Source organism: Sorex fumeus, unplaced genomic scaffold (assembly GCF_029834395.1).
Source record: "Sorex fumeus unplaced genomic scaffold, SorFum_2.1 ptg000061l, whole genome shotgun sequence".
NCBI lineage: Eukaryota > Metazoa > Chordata > Mammalia > Eulipotyphla > Soricidae > Sorex > Sorex fumeus.
Genome location: NW_026606118.1, coordinates 14,677,131 through 14,692,382, shown reverse-complemented (window position 1 = coordinate 14,692,382; position 15,252 = coordinate 14,677,131). Strand labels below are relative to the sequence as shown.

Genomic DNA, 15,252 nt, shown 5'->3' with positions numbered 1-15,252 from the left:
GCTCTGTGCAAGGCGATCAGCGCGCCCTGCCGACAGGCCAGGTTCTCCATCAGATGCTAGGCGCCCAGTGACGGACAGATAGGACGCTGACCCTCACGGTTAATCGGGGACATTGATAGGGAAGTGACGGGTGGGTAATGAAGTGGTACGTTCAACAAAGTACGCTTGCACTAAATACACTTCTGCTTCTGCCCGTGGGCACTTGGAAGTTGTTTCGCGTGATGGAAATAACTCTTGACATGAAACCTGCTACTTCGATGTGCATGTATTTCTCTTTTCTCTTTTAGCTGATAGACCAATTAAAGCCTGGTGGAAGATTGATACTGCCCGTGGGCCCGGCAGGTGGCAACCAAATGTTGGAGCAGTATGACAAGTTCCAAGATGGCAGCGTCAAAATGAAACCGCTGATGGGAGTGATATACGTGCCTTTAACAGACAAAGAGAAGCAGTGGTCCAGGTGGAAGTGATTTTACCTTCTGCTCTTTCTTCCTCCACACGCGCAAGGTGAAAGGGTGTGGATTTTAAGGCATTGCACTGCGAGAGCTGCGCTTTCGGTTGTCACCTTCACGCCACTCCATTTAACATCAGAAACCGACTACATTAAAAATGCAGAAGAAGTTTGCATGGTCTGCCCTTCTTTTGGTTTAACTCGTGTCTTTGGGGACGGGGAGTGAGACTTGGCACACTTGTTCTTGGTTTAAGGTAGTTTCGGCCAGTTTAGTGCTGCCTTAAGGACATTGTAATATGAGCCACTTTCTGTCGTTAAAAAATCAGTTTTCTAGCTGCTGTATGGCCCTGGGAACAACGGCTTTGGTCTGAAAGGAAGACCCTTTCCTGACCCTCATTCTCCACTGGGCTGTTAAGGAAGAGAGGGAACAGTGATACTCTTTTTATTTATTTATTTTTTTTGTTCTCGGGCCACAGCCCGCGATGCTCAGGGGACCGTATGGCCTTGCTGGGGATCAGACTCAGGTTGGCTGCATGCTGGGCATGTGTCCTGCCTGTGTGCATTCTCTCCAGCCCCAAGAAAGGGAAAGATCCTCTGGACCTAGGTTTTGAAGGTGTCAGAATTCCCACGAAGACACTTCCTCCCAGTCCAGTTCAGAGATGTGTAACCCGAGCCTGTTGGACATCCAGCTGTTGTTTTAGAAGGAATCATCTATTCTGTTTTTTTTTTTTCAAGGTTTTTTTTTTGGGGGGGGTCATAGTGGGCTGTACCCCCTAATGGTGCTCGGAGGTCCCCCGTATGCGGGGAATGGACCTGGTTCCTGATGTTTTAAGTACGTCCTCTAGTGTTTGGAGCCTCTCCCTGGCCCCCCTAAGTTTTAAGGTACGTTAGCTAAGTTTTTGGGGAGGCAGAGGGTTCCGTAGCTCCCTGCTGAGTGCCCAGGTCTCACAAACCCCCCAAGGGCCAGCATGCAGCAGTCCCCAGCAAAGCATGGCTCATCTGTGAACGCGCCTGTTCTTTGATGATGTTTCAGCGTAATATTGGAACGTTTCGTTGGAAGCCAAGATCTCCCCCCTTCCGATGCTCCCTGCCCCAGCCTAGTCCCTCTAGAGGGAAGAGTGAGAGCAATAAATATGAGTACATTAGCCAAGATTCCTTGGAATTAAATGTGAAAATAAGATAGACTTTACTATGTCCTTGTTTTAGAATTTATTTGACTAAGGTACTGACTTATATAAAAATTACTTTGTTATAAGTAAAATAGTGTTTGTGAGTTTAATCAACCTCAGTTGTGTGGGTTTTTTTTTTTTTTTGGAAAGAGGAAAGACACCTTTAGGATGGATGTTTGTAAAAATGGGGGCGAATTTAACTATTTGTTCAAAAAAGTTTTACTTTTAAATAAATTCAGATTGTTCGTTTCTTGTATATCTTCTTAGGCATTGCATTTTTATTTTTCTAATGTGGTTATAATTGTTTTCTTTGACATCAAACCTGGAGCACATTTCTTTGAAAAAAGTTGAGGACGGTGGATGTAGTTGAATGGCAGAGCCCTTGCCTGGCCTATGTGAGGCCCTGGGTCCAATCCAAGGCACCCCCTCAGTACTGTTTGCATGTTTGGATCATACCCAGCTGTGGTCGGGGTTTCCTCCTGGCTCTGTCTTTAGGGATTGAGTGTTCTGGCTGGGACTTGGGACTGTGTGGGATGACAGGAATCGAACCCGGTTTGACCGAGTGCAAGGCAAGTGCCCTACCTGCTATACTAGCACTCAGCCCCTTGGACATTTCTTCAGTTGACAATGTAGGTCATAGGGTGCCCAGTTGATCCTGACAATTGTTGTTTTCCTGTTATTTCTTTTTATATACTAAAATAATATGTACAGTTATTACTCTAGTGAATGTCTCTAGTTATAAATTGACATTTTAAAAAACTTAGCTAGATGAGGCTGGAGAGATAGCACAGTGGGTAGGGCATTTGCCTTGCACGCGGCCGACCCGAGTTCGATTCCCAGCATCCCATGTGGTCCCCTGAGCACTGCCAGGAGTGATTACTGAGTGCAAGAGCCAGGAGTGACCCCTGTGCATCGCCAGGTGTGACCTGAAAAGCAAAAAAACAAACAAACAAAAAAAGCTAGAAATTCAGGACTATTTTTAATTGTAAATAATCTGCATAAATTGATATAAAGAAAGGTAAAGTTACATAGAATAAAATAATCTGCATAAATTGATATAAGAAAGGTATAATTACATAGAATTTAAGACAATAGGAGATAACTAACTAGAAAGTGATACGATTTTGAGTATTAGGCTGTTACAAGGTTATTCATGCACAGGTAGTAAACTTGCTTACTCTGCATGATGAGTGTTGGTATTCAGCTCTGTAAACTTACTGTTGTGGGGTGAAGGTTTGAGTCCGGCCCAGTTCTCAGGGTTCAGGGTACCATGTGGTGCCAGGAATTGGACCCACGCCTCTCACATACAGAACACCCACCATCCAGAGGATCTTTGGATTGTCCCTGTGTACCATATACTTTTTTTTGGGGGGGGGGGTGTTAGGGAGAGTGGGGTATACCTGACTGTGCTCAGGGCTTACCCCTGGCTCTGTACTCAGTGATCACGTTTGGCGATTATCAGGGATCTGATGGGGTACTGGGAATTGGACCTGGGTGAGCAGTATACAAGCGTCTTACTTGACGTGTCTGTCTGGCCCCTGTTCTCTTTTTTCTTTAACTCTTGGCCATCCCTAGTAGTGCTCTGGGGACCATACTGTCAGTGATTTTCAAACCTGGAGGTCCCACATACAAAATATATGCTTTCAGCCCTTTGAGCCATCTCCCTGGCTTATAAACTTCTTTCCCTTTTAAGTGTGGTACAGTGTGTGTGTGTGTGTGTGTGTGTGTGTGTGTGTGTGTGTGTGTCTGTGTGTCTGTCTGTCTGTCTGTCTGTCTATGTTTTTAACAGCATTATTCCTGACAGCCAGCGTAGGCCATATGCAAGGCCCTACCTGCTGTCTCTCTGGGCCCAAGTTTCATTCATTCTTTTGTATATGATTGACCAGTTTTCTGAATGTCACTTACTGAACGCCCTTTCCCTATTACATTTTCCTGGCTCCTTAATTGATCGGCATGTGCATGTGAGTGAGTTTCTGGGTACTCTGTTCTGTTCCATTGGCCTGCACGTTTGTTTTTATGATAATACCTTGCTATTCTGGTCACTGCAGTTTGCTATCAGGAAGTATGTGATGCCTCTAGCTTTCTTTTTCTCCCAAGTTCCTTTGCAGTTCTATGTACATTTTTGGTTTGCTCCAGTTTTGTTAAAAACACCTTTGGAATTTTGATAAGGTTGCATTCAGTTAGTAAATTACTTTGGGTAATATGGCTATTTTAACAATATTAGTTCTGATCTGTGATCACATAAAAGTTTTCAAGTTGTTAATTTCTTCAATTTCTTTTATCAGTAGCTTAAGTTTTCTGGTATACCGATCTTATTCCTCCTTGGTCATATTTATTTTTAGGCATTTTTTATGAAATTCTAAATGGGTCTTAAAGTTTTTATCTAATAGTTTATCATTAGTGTATAGAAACAAAATAGGTTTTTGTGTATTGACTGTATTTCACAACTTTACTGAATTTGCTAGTTCTAAGTTTTTTGCTGGTCTTTTGAGGTTTTTTTTAAAATATATATATAATGTTATCTGCAAAAAAGAGTTTTATTCCTTCCTTTCCGATTTTGATGCCTTTCATCTTTTTTTTATCTTGCCTAATTATTTTGGCTAGGACTTCAAGTACTATGTTGAATACAACTGACGTATATGAGTATCCCTCCGATGCTCCTGCTCTTACAGGAAAAGCTTTCAGCTTTTCACCGTTGAGTGTGATGTTAGCTGGGGCTTGTTTATGGCCTTTATTATGTTGAGGTATGTTCCCCTATCACCAGTTTATTGAGAGTTCTTAATTTTTTCTTTAAAAAGTTTTTCTTTTTTTTAATGGAGAGGATATTATACATATTTATATATACTGTCGATGGGGCATTAAGTTTTGCTTACGATATCTGTAATGCCTAGGAACAGGTGAATGTGGTTAATATATAAAAATCCAGTTGTATCTTCAGTTGATTTTCAAAAGCACAGGAGAATTGAATTTATGATCGGAACACTTGCAGGCAAACCCTTTGCAGGTGAAATATTTTAATGCTTTCATGATTTAAAATAGAAGTTGTTCTGTAAGACTGGCTGGGATGTAGCTCAGTGACAGAGCATTTGCCTTGCATGTGTTAGGCCTGGATTTAATCTCTAGAACCACAAAAACAAAAACAAAACTCTTTGAGAGTTATAGTCCTGTTATTTGGAAAAATATACTGAAGAGGAATAAGCTAATGCTTTAACAGATAATACAGTATTGTACTATGGGCAGTGCGGGAGTGTTATTTTAAAAACACTTTCTTGGAGATCTAGTACAGCAGGTAAGGTCCTTACCTTGCATACCACCGAACCCAAGTTTGAAACTCAGTGCCCCATGTGGTCCCCTGAGCCATGCCAGAAGTGATCTTTGAGCTCAGAGCCAGGAGAAAACTTTGAGCACAGCCAGGTGTGGCCCCCAAACCACAACCAAAAATCTAACAACTTTTTTTTACACATACAAAATTCAGTTTGTATGATAAAAGCAGTTCATCCTGAAAATATAAATATTTTTTTCTTTTTGGGTCATACCCAGTGATGCTCAGGGGGTTACTCCTCACTCTTCACTCAGGAATTACTCCTGGCGGTGCTGGGGGATCATATGGGATGCCGGGGATCGAACCTGGGTCGGCCACGTGCAAGGCAAATGCCCTACCCGTGTGCTCCACCCTCATCTGGCAAATCTCTTAATGTACAATTAACCAGGACATTTTAGTTCCTTTATCTATCCTGCAAATAGATATCTATTCAGCAAAATTATTTAACAGTCTCTTAAATAACTTGATCTTATTACGAACCAGTTACAAAAAATGGTACACAAGGTTTCTGAGCCTCTTCCACTGGAGTGACCAGTTGTTAACATTTTTCTACATTGACCTTCCCATTCCCTCTTTCCGGTGGGGATTCCACACCTGGCATTGCTCAGGATCTCTCTGCTCGGGGGTCAGTCCTAGTAGTGCTACAGGGACCACTCAATATCAGGAATTGAAAATGAGTCTCTGGTGTGCGACGCATGCACTCAGCCCTTGGAAATCCCTTCCCAGTCCCCTCACTCTCTTTTAAGATATCTAAGCATCTATATACAGAATATTTTTTCCTGACTCATTTAAGTTGCACACAAAACTTTTTTTAAAACCCTTAAAGAGCTTGAGTGTTGAATATAATTTTTTCGTCACTCAGAATATTACCACTAGAGATTTTAGGGTTTTGTTTTGTTTGGTTGGTTTTTGTTATTTTAGCCAACTCTCCTCCCTCAGCCATATCCGGCTCGGTGCTCAGAGATCGCTCCTGGCGGTGCTGACTGGGGGTCCTATGGAGTGTGGAGATGGAACTCGGGTTGGTTGAAAGCAAGGCCAGTGCCTTAACCATGGCTCCGTTGCTCTGGCCACTCCCAGCCCCATTTTTTAACAGCATCACTAAGGTATAATTTATATACCGACCATTTCCTTTGGATTGTAGTTTTGTTCCTTCCTTTCACTGGCACAGTGCTCATGATGGTTTATTTTGGAGTTGACAAAGCTCCCCTGTGAAGTCATAGATGATGCAGTATTCTCCACAAAAAGCTCAGCACACTCTGAGCAAAAGGGAGAAGGTTGTTTTGGGCTTTATTTTTTTTGGTCCAATTTTTATAAATGTGACTATAAATGATTTCAGTTCTACATGTTCAGGTTGTCATTTTTACCATGCACAGTTTAACAAGATCCTAGATTGGAGAGGTTATAAAGTCTTTAGCCATGAAGGAAGAGAGCTTTCTTCACAACGAAACCGTAAAGAACTCAGGCCCTTCAGCTTCATAGCTCTGCACCGAGGTGAAAGAGGAAACGGCTGGTTTCCATTTTGGCTTTGACTTGGGAAGGTTTGCTTTTTTTTTTTTTTTCCCAGTGCTTGGGGAATCAGCCTATTTTGAGTGAAGGAATCTTGAGATCTAAAACTGTTAGAAAGCCAAGTGTTGTAGTTCTCTAACTCCTGCTTATGTATTTCTCTCTCTTCCCTCCCCCAGGGACGAACTGTAAAAGCAACATCAGCTTGACCAGTATCTAATATTACAGTGGATTGTTCATCTCAGTCCTCAGAGCTTTTCGAAAACCAACAGCATCACAGCTTGTTTTGGACTTTTCGTTACACTGTTATTTTCAGCATGAAAATGTGTGGTTTTGTAGAGTTTCCAATTCTTCAAAGAGGCACGGAAGCCACCTTGGTAGAAAGAGGCAAAGATTTAGATTTGTGTATTCTTTAACACGCCCACATTTTACTTTCAAATGTTCAGAGAAGGGGTTCTGCAAAAATGGAGACACGGGCTTGTGAATTGATTTTGAGGCGCGGCTTTTTCTTAGGCACTTAATTGTTCGGGCGTGAACTTAATCAGATTGCGTTCGTGCACCCCCTAACACCACTATTCACAAGTTCAGATTTCTTGGATGTGGATGTCTCTAGATGCTACTAAGAAAATAGAGATGAGCTTTCTTTTTAAAGCTTTTGATGTGGTATTAGATAGACTAGCATGTTGTAGATACAATCAGCCTCTTTGTTACCCTCAAACTAAGCGTTTGTAAATATTAAATCTTTAGATGACAGGTGATGTCCCTTGAAACACTCTGCTGTTCAAAGGGACAGAACTGTCACGGTTTTCCCTTCCTCTGTTTAAAAATTATAGACACCGGTAGCTCAGTATTATTTTTTTTTTCCGCTCCTGTTCTCCAATTTGCTGCTGATTCTGTACATGACTTTTAACATGCTGTGTAAGCTGTGTCCTAGTTCCTGAACAGTTTATGCAGTGCTGCTTTGCCAAATAAAGTTAAAAGATAAAGAGGCATTTTTGGTGTTTGAATGGAGAATGGCCACCACATACAGAATGCCGAGGGCGGAGAGGAGGAAGATGATACAGGCCGAAGGAGCTCCCTTCCATGGGGGCAGTCCCGGCTCCATTCTCCGGGACCACACGATCCCTCATATGCAGGTACATCCCTCGAGGGGCCTGAACAGCGCCAGGCAGTTGTGGGAGCTGAGCTTTGCATCAAACTGCTGGCCAGTTTGGTCCAGGATTGCCAAGAGGGACCCCGGGCTCTGGGCCTCCTGAGTGCACGTCAGATACTCGCTCAGGGGCCACAGATAGCTCAGGGGACTGGCACGCACAGTTTGTGTACGAGGACCTGGGGTCCAGTCCCAGCACGGCATTTTTCCACAAACCACCAGGAGTGACCCCTGAGCACCGAGCCAGGAGTCGCCCCTGGGCATAGCTCCGTGACACTCCAACAGTTAGTCTGATGAGTTGATTCATCGCTAATATATTGTGTAGTTGTAAAATGTGATTGCTTCCTTGGTGGGTGGGGGGTGTCACCCCCTGTGCTTGGGGGCTCCTCCTGGTTCAGTGCAGGGGCCCACGCGGCCTCCTGAAGGGGGAACATGCACCAGCCTGTTAAGCGTCTCTGGCCCCAGGTTTGTGAGGATGGAGGCATTCACCCTGGTCCTCATTTCCTGTTGAGCTCCCGTCCCGTCTTTCCTCTTGAAGGCGTCCAGTATGTGCCCATTGGTTGAACCAGGGAGTTAAATGTCAGGAAAGAACAGGGCCGAGAAGAAGTTTATGAAAACCTGTCTCACGTGTCACTAGGTTCATCAATACAATGCCCAAAGGTGACTTTATTGGAAGGCGTCTGGTGGCACTATTGTCGTGCTATACATTTTACAATAGGCTCTTGCCTAAGAATTCTAGGACTTGAAGGAATCGAAGTTGTAGAGCAGAGGTCTTGGCTTTACTTAACCGACCGCCCCCTTTTTCAGAAGAGTGACTCGAGCCCCTTTGGAAGTCTACCTCCTTTTTTCCTTTTTTCCTTTTGTTTTTGGGCCATACCCAGCGGTCCTCAGGACTGACTCCTGGCTCTGTGTGATCATATGAGTGCCTTGTCGGTTCTATGGATGGCATGTGCCTTACCATGCCTCCGACAAGAATTATCACACTGGCTCCACAAGATGATTTTCTCAGGAAAACAAACCAGCCCTTCTGCATCTTGGCTCCACTGAGCAGTGAAGTTGTAGGATAAAGAAGAGCAGACGGTTTACAGGTCAAGCCTGAAGGAGTGGCTCAGGACATTATGGGGTACCAGGGATCCAGCCTGGTTCTGATGTGTGCAAGGCAAGTGTCCTACCTGCAGTACTCTGGCTCTGGTCCTGAGAAGGTTCTCTTTTAACCAGTCTGTTCCTGAATGTTATTCAGCTTTGGGGTGTCTAATTTTATTTTCATGCTCAGTATTTTCATAATTAGCCAATAAATTTATCGTTGTTTGCCATTTAGATAGCTTTAACTTGAGATACATACTTTCTCATACTTGTAGAATACTGGAATACTGAATAAGTTAGAGATCTGGGGAAACAGGACGAGTATAGAGAAAGACCGAAGACTTGGGGAATAGATAGTCTACGAATTAATTTTTATTGTATGTGGCCAGTCCTCAACAAGGCATATGGTCCCCTGAGCACTGCCAGGAGTGATCCCTGAGTAAGCCCTGTGCATGACCCATCCCTGCTACCTTTCCCTGCCACACAACACAAAGAGATGAGAATATTTTTGACTGTCGGGCTGCAAATAAAGTTTTTCCCTCTTGTGAAGACTCTGTGTGCAGCTTTTAATTAGAACTTCCCATTAAGTTTTGGAACCAGAGAGGAGTATAGCAGGTAGGGCGCTTGCCTTGCACACGGCCAATTTGGGTGTGATTCCCAGCATCCCAGAGGGTTGCCCTGAGCACCACCGGGAGTGATTCCTGAGTGCAGAGCCAGGCGTAGTCTCAGTACTGTCGGGTGTGGCCCTAAAACCAAAACCAAACCAAACCAAAGAAACTTCTCATTAAGTTTTAACGCAAAAGAATACCAATAAGAGAAGTAATTCTGCTAGGAACACAGTGGTATGATCCCACCAAAGAGTAAAACAGATGATGAAATAGTTGGGAACAGTGTGATTTAACCGTGAGCCCGAATGACAGTGTTAAGTGCTTATGTACTTAGCAGCATGATGTTGAGCAAGTGAAGGTCTGCGTTTGGGACGCCTGCGGCACACGTGTACAGGTAAAGTCCAGTTAACTCATCCCTCAGGATCTGGGACTAGAAATACACATCCGTGTTGGGTTCACAGGAGATAGAGCAACACACATGGCTGTCAGTGATGGGACGGCATTAGGACATGCAGAAAGGAACTGGAGAACCCGATCACAGATTTGGAGACATCAGTGGGAGAAAGATCCCATGGGACAAAGTTACTTTACTGGTGGGAGACAACATTTAATATTCAACTTGAAATATTAAAATGCTGGTGGAAGGATGGAGGAGTCGCTCTGTTGAGGATTAAAGGAGGACTTTTCGAAATGATTTCAGCATGCCCTTTTTAAGGAAAAGATGTGAAACATATATTAGAGAAGTAAATACTCCCAACTTTCCCTTTCAAAATGTTTTTAAACAATCTTGGGTACAGAACTCCTTCAGCCAATATCCTGGGCCAGATGCCGAATTAAAAAAGTTCTATCCTGGGGCCGCAGCCATAGCACAGTGGTTAGGGCATTTACCTTGCATGTGTCCAACCTGGGTTCGATTCCTGACATCCCATATGGTCCCCTGAGTCTGCCAGGAGAAACCCCTGAGCACTACTGGGTGTGAACCCCCTCCCTCCCCCCAAGTTTTTTATAGCAGTCCGTAAATACTTTTTAGACCTTTATTCTCTGATTCTATATTATCCCCTTTTAAAAACAGGGTTGGCTTGTTAAATCAGGTAATAACTATAAATATTAGCAACTTACATTAAAAAGCCATAAACTGGCTTATGAAGAAAATACTTTATTAAAGGAATATGGTGCACATAGTAAGGAACATCTTTTCTCAAGTATTTGAACACCACAGCAATACTAAATCATGTTTAATTTCACGTATAAAAGACGTGTGGGAAAATGCAGGTCTCATTTGTTTTTAGATTATCGGGAATGGTGATAGGCAACATCCTTTACTAAATTCTAAAACAAACCGCATGGCATCACATATTGAGTATAAACCCCTTAACTTCAGTCATTTCTCTAAGAAATTTAAGTCTTTGCTTAATTCTCTGGACAGTCTACAAAATGACTCTCAGGAAATAAAAATAACCAATTTCTTTGTTTTTCTAGCGCTAACTTCCTATTGTTGAGTGTATTCTATCTGTAGCTCAAACTAAGCTTTTGGTTTTTGTTTGGTTTTGGGGTCATGCCTGGCGGTGCTCAGGTATTATTTCTGGCATGGCACTGCTCAGGGGTCCACATAAGGTACCAGGGATTAAACCCAGATTGGCCGTGTGCAAGGCCAGCGCCCTACCCGTTGTACTATCTGGCCCTCAAAGCAAGCCTTTGTTTAAAGGAACCATCTTCCTCCAGCTCACTCTGAAAACAGAGTGCTCTCAATTGCTTGCAAGTATTTTTTTTTTTCTTTATGGGTCACACCCGGCAATGCACAGGGGTTACTCCTGGCCCTGCACACAGGAATTACTCCTGGCAGTGATCGGGGAACCATATGGGATGCTGGGAATTGAACCTGGGCCGGCTGTATGCAAGGCAAATGCCCTACTCAGTGTGCTATCGCTCCAGCCCTTACAAGTATTTTAAAAGATGTGCCATTCTGAACAGGAATGTTATACAGTGTTACTGAACACTGCACTATATTCTAAGTAGAATTTCTAGAATATGTGTAATTTTGGCACTAAAGAAGAATGAGAATTTACCTATAAAATCGTTCCGATTAAAAGTGAAGAGAGTGATAATAGTACAATGGGTAGGGCTTTTGCCTCGCACGTGGCTGACCCAGGTTCCATCCCCAGCGTCCCATCTGATCCCCGGAGCATATCTCCCGATGTGACCCAAAAAGCTGGGGGGGATGGGGGGGAAGTGAAGTCTATCAAATTAGATGCCAGTTTTCTGTCAAGATGAATTTGTTCAAAGCTGCACAAATATTCCTACAACACACACGACTGGCATTAGCTGTTTTGCACATATATTTTTTGGGCGGTGAGGGGAAGGTTGGGGCTCACACCTGACAGTGCTCAAGGCTTTTTTCTCCTGGCTCTTTGCTCAGGGATCACTCCCGGTGGGTCCCCCAAACCCAAGGATCAAACCCTGGTTACCCACATGGAAGGCAAGCTCCCTACCTGCTGTCCTGTCCCTCTGGGGCTGCATGTAACATTTTGTAGCAGGAGATAAATGAGGACAAGGGGCTCATTCCATTGATTGAAAGGACCTGCTGATGTTAAACATGTGACATTTTCACAAAAGCCTTTGCCAGAAACCCATTCCCGTCGTCTGCCTCTCCTCCAGAATACATTTTTCTCTTCCAACACAAACTACTGTTGGAAAAAGCCAAGCAGTTAGATCCTGGGGGTGAGGGGGTGGGGAGGGGGGAGGAACCAGTCCTTTTTCCTTATTTGTTCCTTAGCTGGGATTCTGTTGTTCGCTCTTCCAGGCCCTTTGCTGCCCTCTGGGTTTCCTGTGTCACTTCATGACCGTGTGTCAGCCAGCTACTTTCAGGCCTGAGGATGATCTTTTCTCCCAGAAGTCAGCATCATGAGCCAGCCAGTAGCTGACGTGATGTTGGGAACTGGCAAGAAACTCAGAGGCCTCAATGACCACCTGTTCGTAGGGGTAGAATTTAAATATTCCCGTCGTGGGTGACCTCTCATTAATGGCATAAATTCATGGGATCTATTCTCAGCAGTGAGGGTTTTTTTTTGTTTGTTTGTTTTGTCTTGTTTTTGGCTTTTTGGGTCACACCTGGCAATGCTCAGGGGTTACTCCTGGCTCTGCACTCAGGAGTTACTCCTGGCGGTGCTCAGGGGACCATATGGGATGCCAGGGATCGAACCCAGTTTGGCTGCGTGCAAGGCAAATGCCCTCTCCACTGTGCTATTGCTCCGGCCCCAGCAGTGAGTTTTGAAGGGGCAGTGAAGGGCGGAGAGAGGAACCTTAAAGCGTGGAATAGGTGGGCCATGGGCCGAGATGGGGGAGGGGGCTGCACTACACAGAAAACCAGGGTTGTCAGTGGGTGGCTGCTAACGCATGAAGGGTTTACCGACATGGCTAGTCTAAGGCTTCCTTTCCTCTTGAGATGCTGAATTTTTTTGTTTAGCTAATTAGAAACGGCAGAGCCTGGCATATTCGATATGCCAAAACCAGTAACAACAACAGATCTCATTCCCCTGGCCCTGAAAGAGCTTCCAATCGTTGGGAAAGACGAGTAAGGAGAGGCTGCTAAAATCTCAGGGCTGGGACGGATGGAGATGTTACTGGCACCCGCTCGAGTAAATCAATGAACAACGGGATGACAGTGATACAGCTAATTAGAAATATATCTCCAGAAGGGAGCACCAAATAAAGGGTGCTGGGAGGATCCTCCCAGGATGGGAGAAGCATGCTGAAAGTAGACTATAGACCAAACATGATTGCCACTCATTGCCTCTTTTGCAAACCACAACACGCAAAAGGAGAGAGAGAACAAAAGGGAGTGCCCTGCCACAGAGGCGGGGTGGGATGGGGGACATGGGGGGTGGGAGGGATACTGGGATCCGTGGTGGTGCGAAATGGGCACTGGTGGAGGGATGGGTATTTGATCATTCTGTAACTGAAACCCAAGCACAAAAAATTATAAGTCTACAACTGTACCTCATGGTGTCTCACTAATAGGAAAAAAAAAAGAAATATCTCCTCAAGGACAGCGTACATAGACCAGAATTATAACTCTCTTTAATCAGACTTCTACAATCTCAAAATATTTCATTTACTTTCCAAGGAAAAATCTACAGTAAATTAAAAACAAAGATTCGAGGTTTGCAGAACCTTGGGGGGTTTTAAATGGTTTCCCTTAGCCCAGTTAAAAATCACTAAAAATCACTAGGTCTAATGGTCTAGATCCCGATGTCTGTATAAATTATAAGCGACAACTGCCCTGGTCCCCCCAGCTATGTAAATGAAACTCAGAGATACATCCCATTGATGAGGTAGTCAGATTCCTCAGATGTAATGGGCCGAGCTTTTTTAAGTTTCTGTTTGACCAGTCGGAGGCGGCAAGCAACCAGGAGAAGCAGCAAAGCAGTGATCGCCAAACCCAAGGCCAGCGGAAGCACAGCGCCTGTGGAAGGTGAGAAATATAGGTCAGTGACCAACGAGCTATGGTGACCGAGAAGCACTTGGCATGGCTGTGAAATCAGGTACTGTCTCCCCAGGAGGGACTTGTATTGCCACTGTTTTGCAGATCAGCTGAGGTCCAGGGATTAATTGAGCTCAGAGCACATGGCTTGTCAAAGACAGACTCCTTTGGAACAGCTCTGTACCACATTCCTGCAGAATCCGTAAAGCAATAGGGAGGCAAAGGTGGATCACCTGTACATCCAGGGATAACATTCTCTAAAGCGACCGTAGGTGGGGCTGGAACGATAGCACAGCGGGTAGGGCATTTGCCTTTACACAGCTGAGCCGGGTTCGATGCTCAGTGTCCCATATGGTCCCCCAGCACCTCCAGGAGTAATTCCTGAGTGCATGAGCCAGGAGTAACCCCTGTGCATCGCTGAATGTGACCCAAAAAGCAAAAAATAAAATAAAGCGATCATAGGGAACTGTCATTGTAGTCGTAGATTAGATTTCTGGATCCACACATGATCGTTCTCTTCTTAAAACCAGAGTGGACAGGTCAGAGCAATAGCACAAAGGCTAAGGGGCTTGCCCTGCATGCATGCAACTGATCCAGGTTCAATCCCTGGCACCGCATAAGGACCCGAGCCCTGCCAGGAGTGACCCTGTGCACAGAGCAAAGAGTACTGAGCACTGCTGGCGTGCGTTATCGTTATCCCCCTTAACCAAAAAAAAAAAAAAAAAGATGTGGATCGGACCAGAGAGAGTTGGAAGAGGCTGAAAGTAGGAAGCCTGTGTTTGATCCCTGGCATGGCCTGGTTCCCTGGGCACCACTGAGACTGATCCCTGAGTACTGCCAAGTGTGGCTCAAGAACAAAATAGAGACTAACCCCCAATTTCTTGTTCTGGTTAAAGCTTTAAGAAATTTATTTCTGGGGCTGGAGCGATAGCACAGTAGGTAGGGCGTTTGCATTGCACGTGCCAAGCCCAGGTTTCATTTTCAGCATCCCTTATGGTCCCCCCAGCACTGCCAGAAGTAATTCCTGAGTGCATGAGCCAGGAGTAACCCCTGGCATTGCTGGGTATAACCCGAAGAGCAAAAAAATAAAAAACAAAAAGCAAAGTAAAAACATTAAAAAAAAAAATAAATTTATTTCTTAGGCTGGAGCCATAGTACTGTCGGCCAAGCTGGGTTCCATCTTTGGCACCATGAATGGCCCCCTTAGCCCAGCCAAGAGTGATCCCTGAATGTACTACTAGTGTTCAGGAGTAAGGAGTAAGTCCTGAGCACTACTGGGTGTTCCCCCCCCACCAAAAATTTTTTTTGGAAACATAATTTTAGAAAAATATTTTTTCTAAATCCAGGTAACTACTCATCCAGCAAAACTATCGATCTCTGAAAGGCAACTTCAAAATATGCCTTTGGTCGGTCTGACAACTCAACAGCCTGAGCACATGCTTTGCAGGCAGGAGACCCTCGTTCAGTCCCCTGTATTGTAGGGTCCCCC

General features: G+C 44.5%; 2 protein-coding genes across 4 annotated transcripts in view; one reads left to right on the top strand and one right to left on the bottom strand.

The window, feature by feature from the left end:
* PCMT1 (protein-L-isoaspartate (D-aspartate) O-methyltransferase) overlaps window positions 1-7,434 on the top strand; it is a 43,197-nt gene extending 35,763 nt beyond the window's left edge. Inside the window, exons 7-9 of one of the 3 annotated variants that reach the window (XM_056126028.1) lie at window positions 288-457; window positions 4,222-4,361; window positions 6,622-7,434. In XM_056126028.1, coding sequence (XP_055982003.1) covers window positions 288-457; window positions 4,222-4,360 — 309 coding nt within the window. In that variant the 3' untranslated portion in view covers window position 4,361; window positions 6,622-7,434. Of the gene's footprint in view, window positions 1-287; window positions 505-4,221; window positions 4,362-6,621 lie in introns of all 3 variants that reach the window. The other 2 variants (XM_056126029.1, XM_056126030.1) reach the window with 2 other exon arrangements.
* A 5,909-nt stretch (window positions 7,435-13,343) lies between these two features.
* The window catches only part of LRP11 (LDL receptor related protein 11), a 55,213-nt gene continuing 53,304 nt past the window's right edge, over window positions 13,344-15,252 (bottom strand). The window contains exon 7 of the mRNA XM_056126026.1: window positions 13,344-13,745. Coding sequence (XP_055982001.1) covers window positions 13,591-13,745 — 155 coding nt within the window. The 3' untranslated portion in view covers window positions 13,344-13,590. The remainder of the gene's footprint in view (window positions 13,746-15,252) is intronic.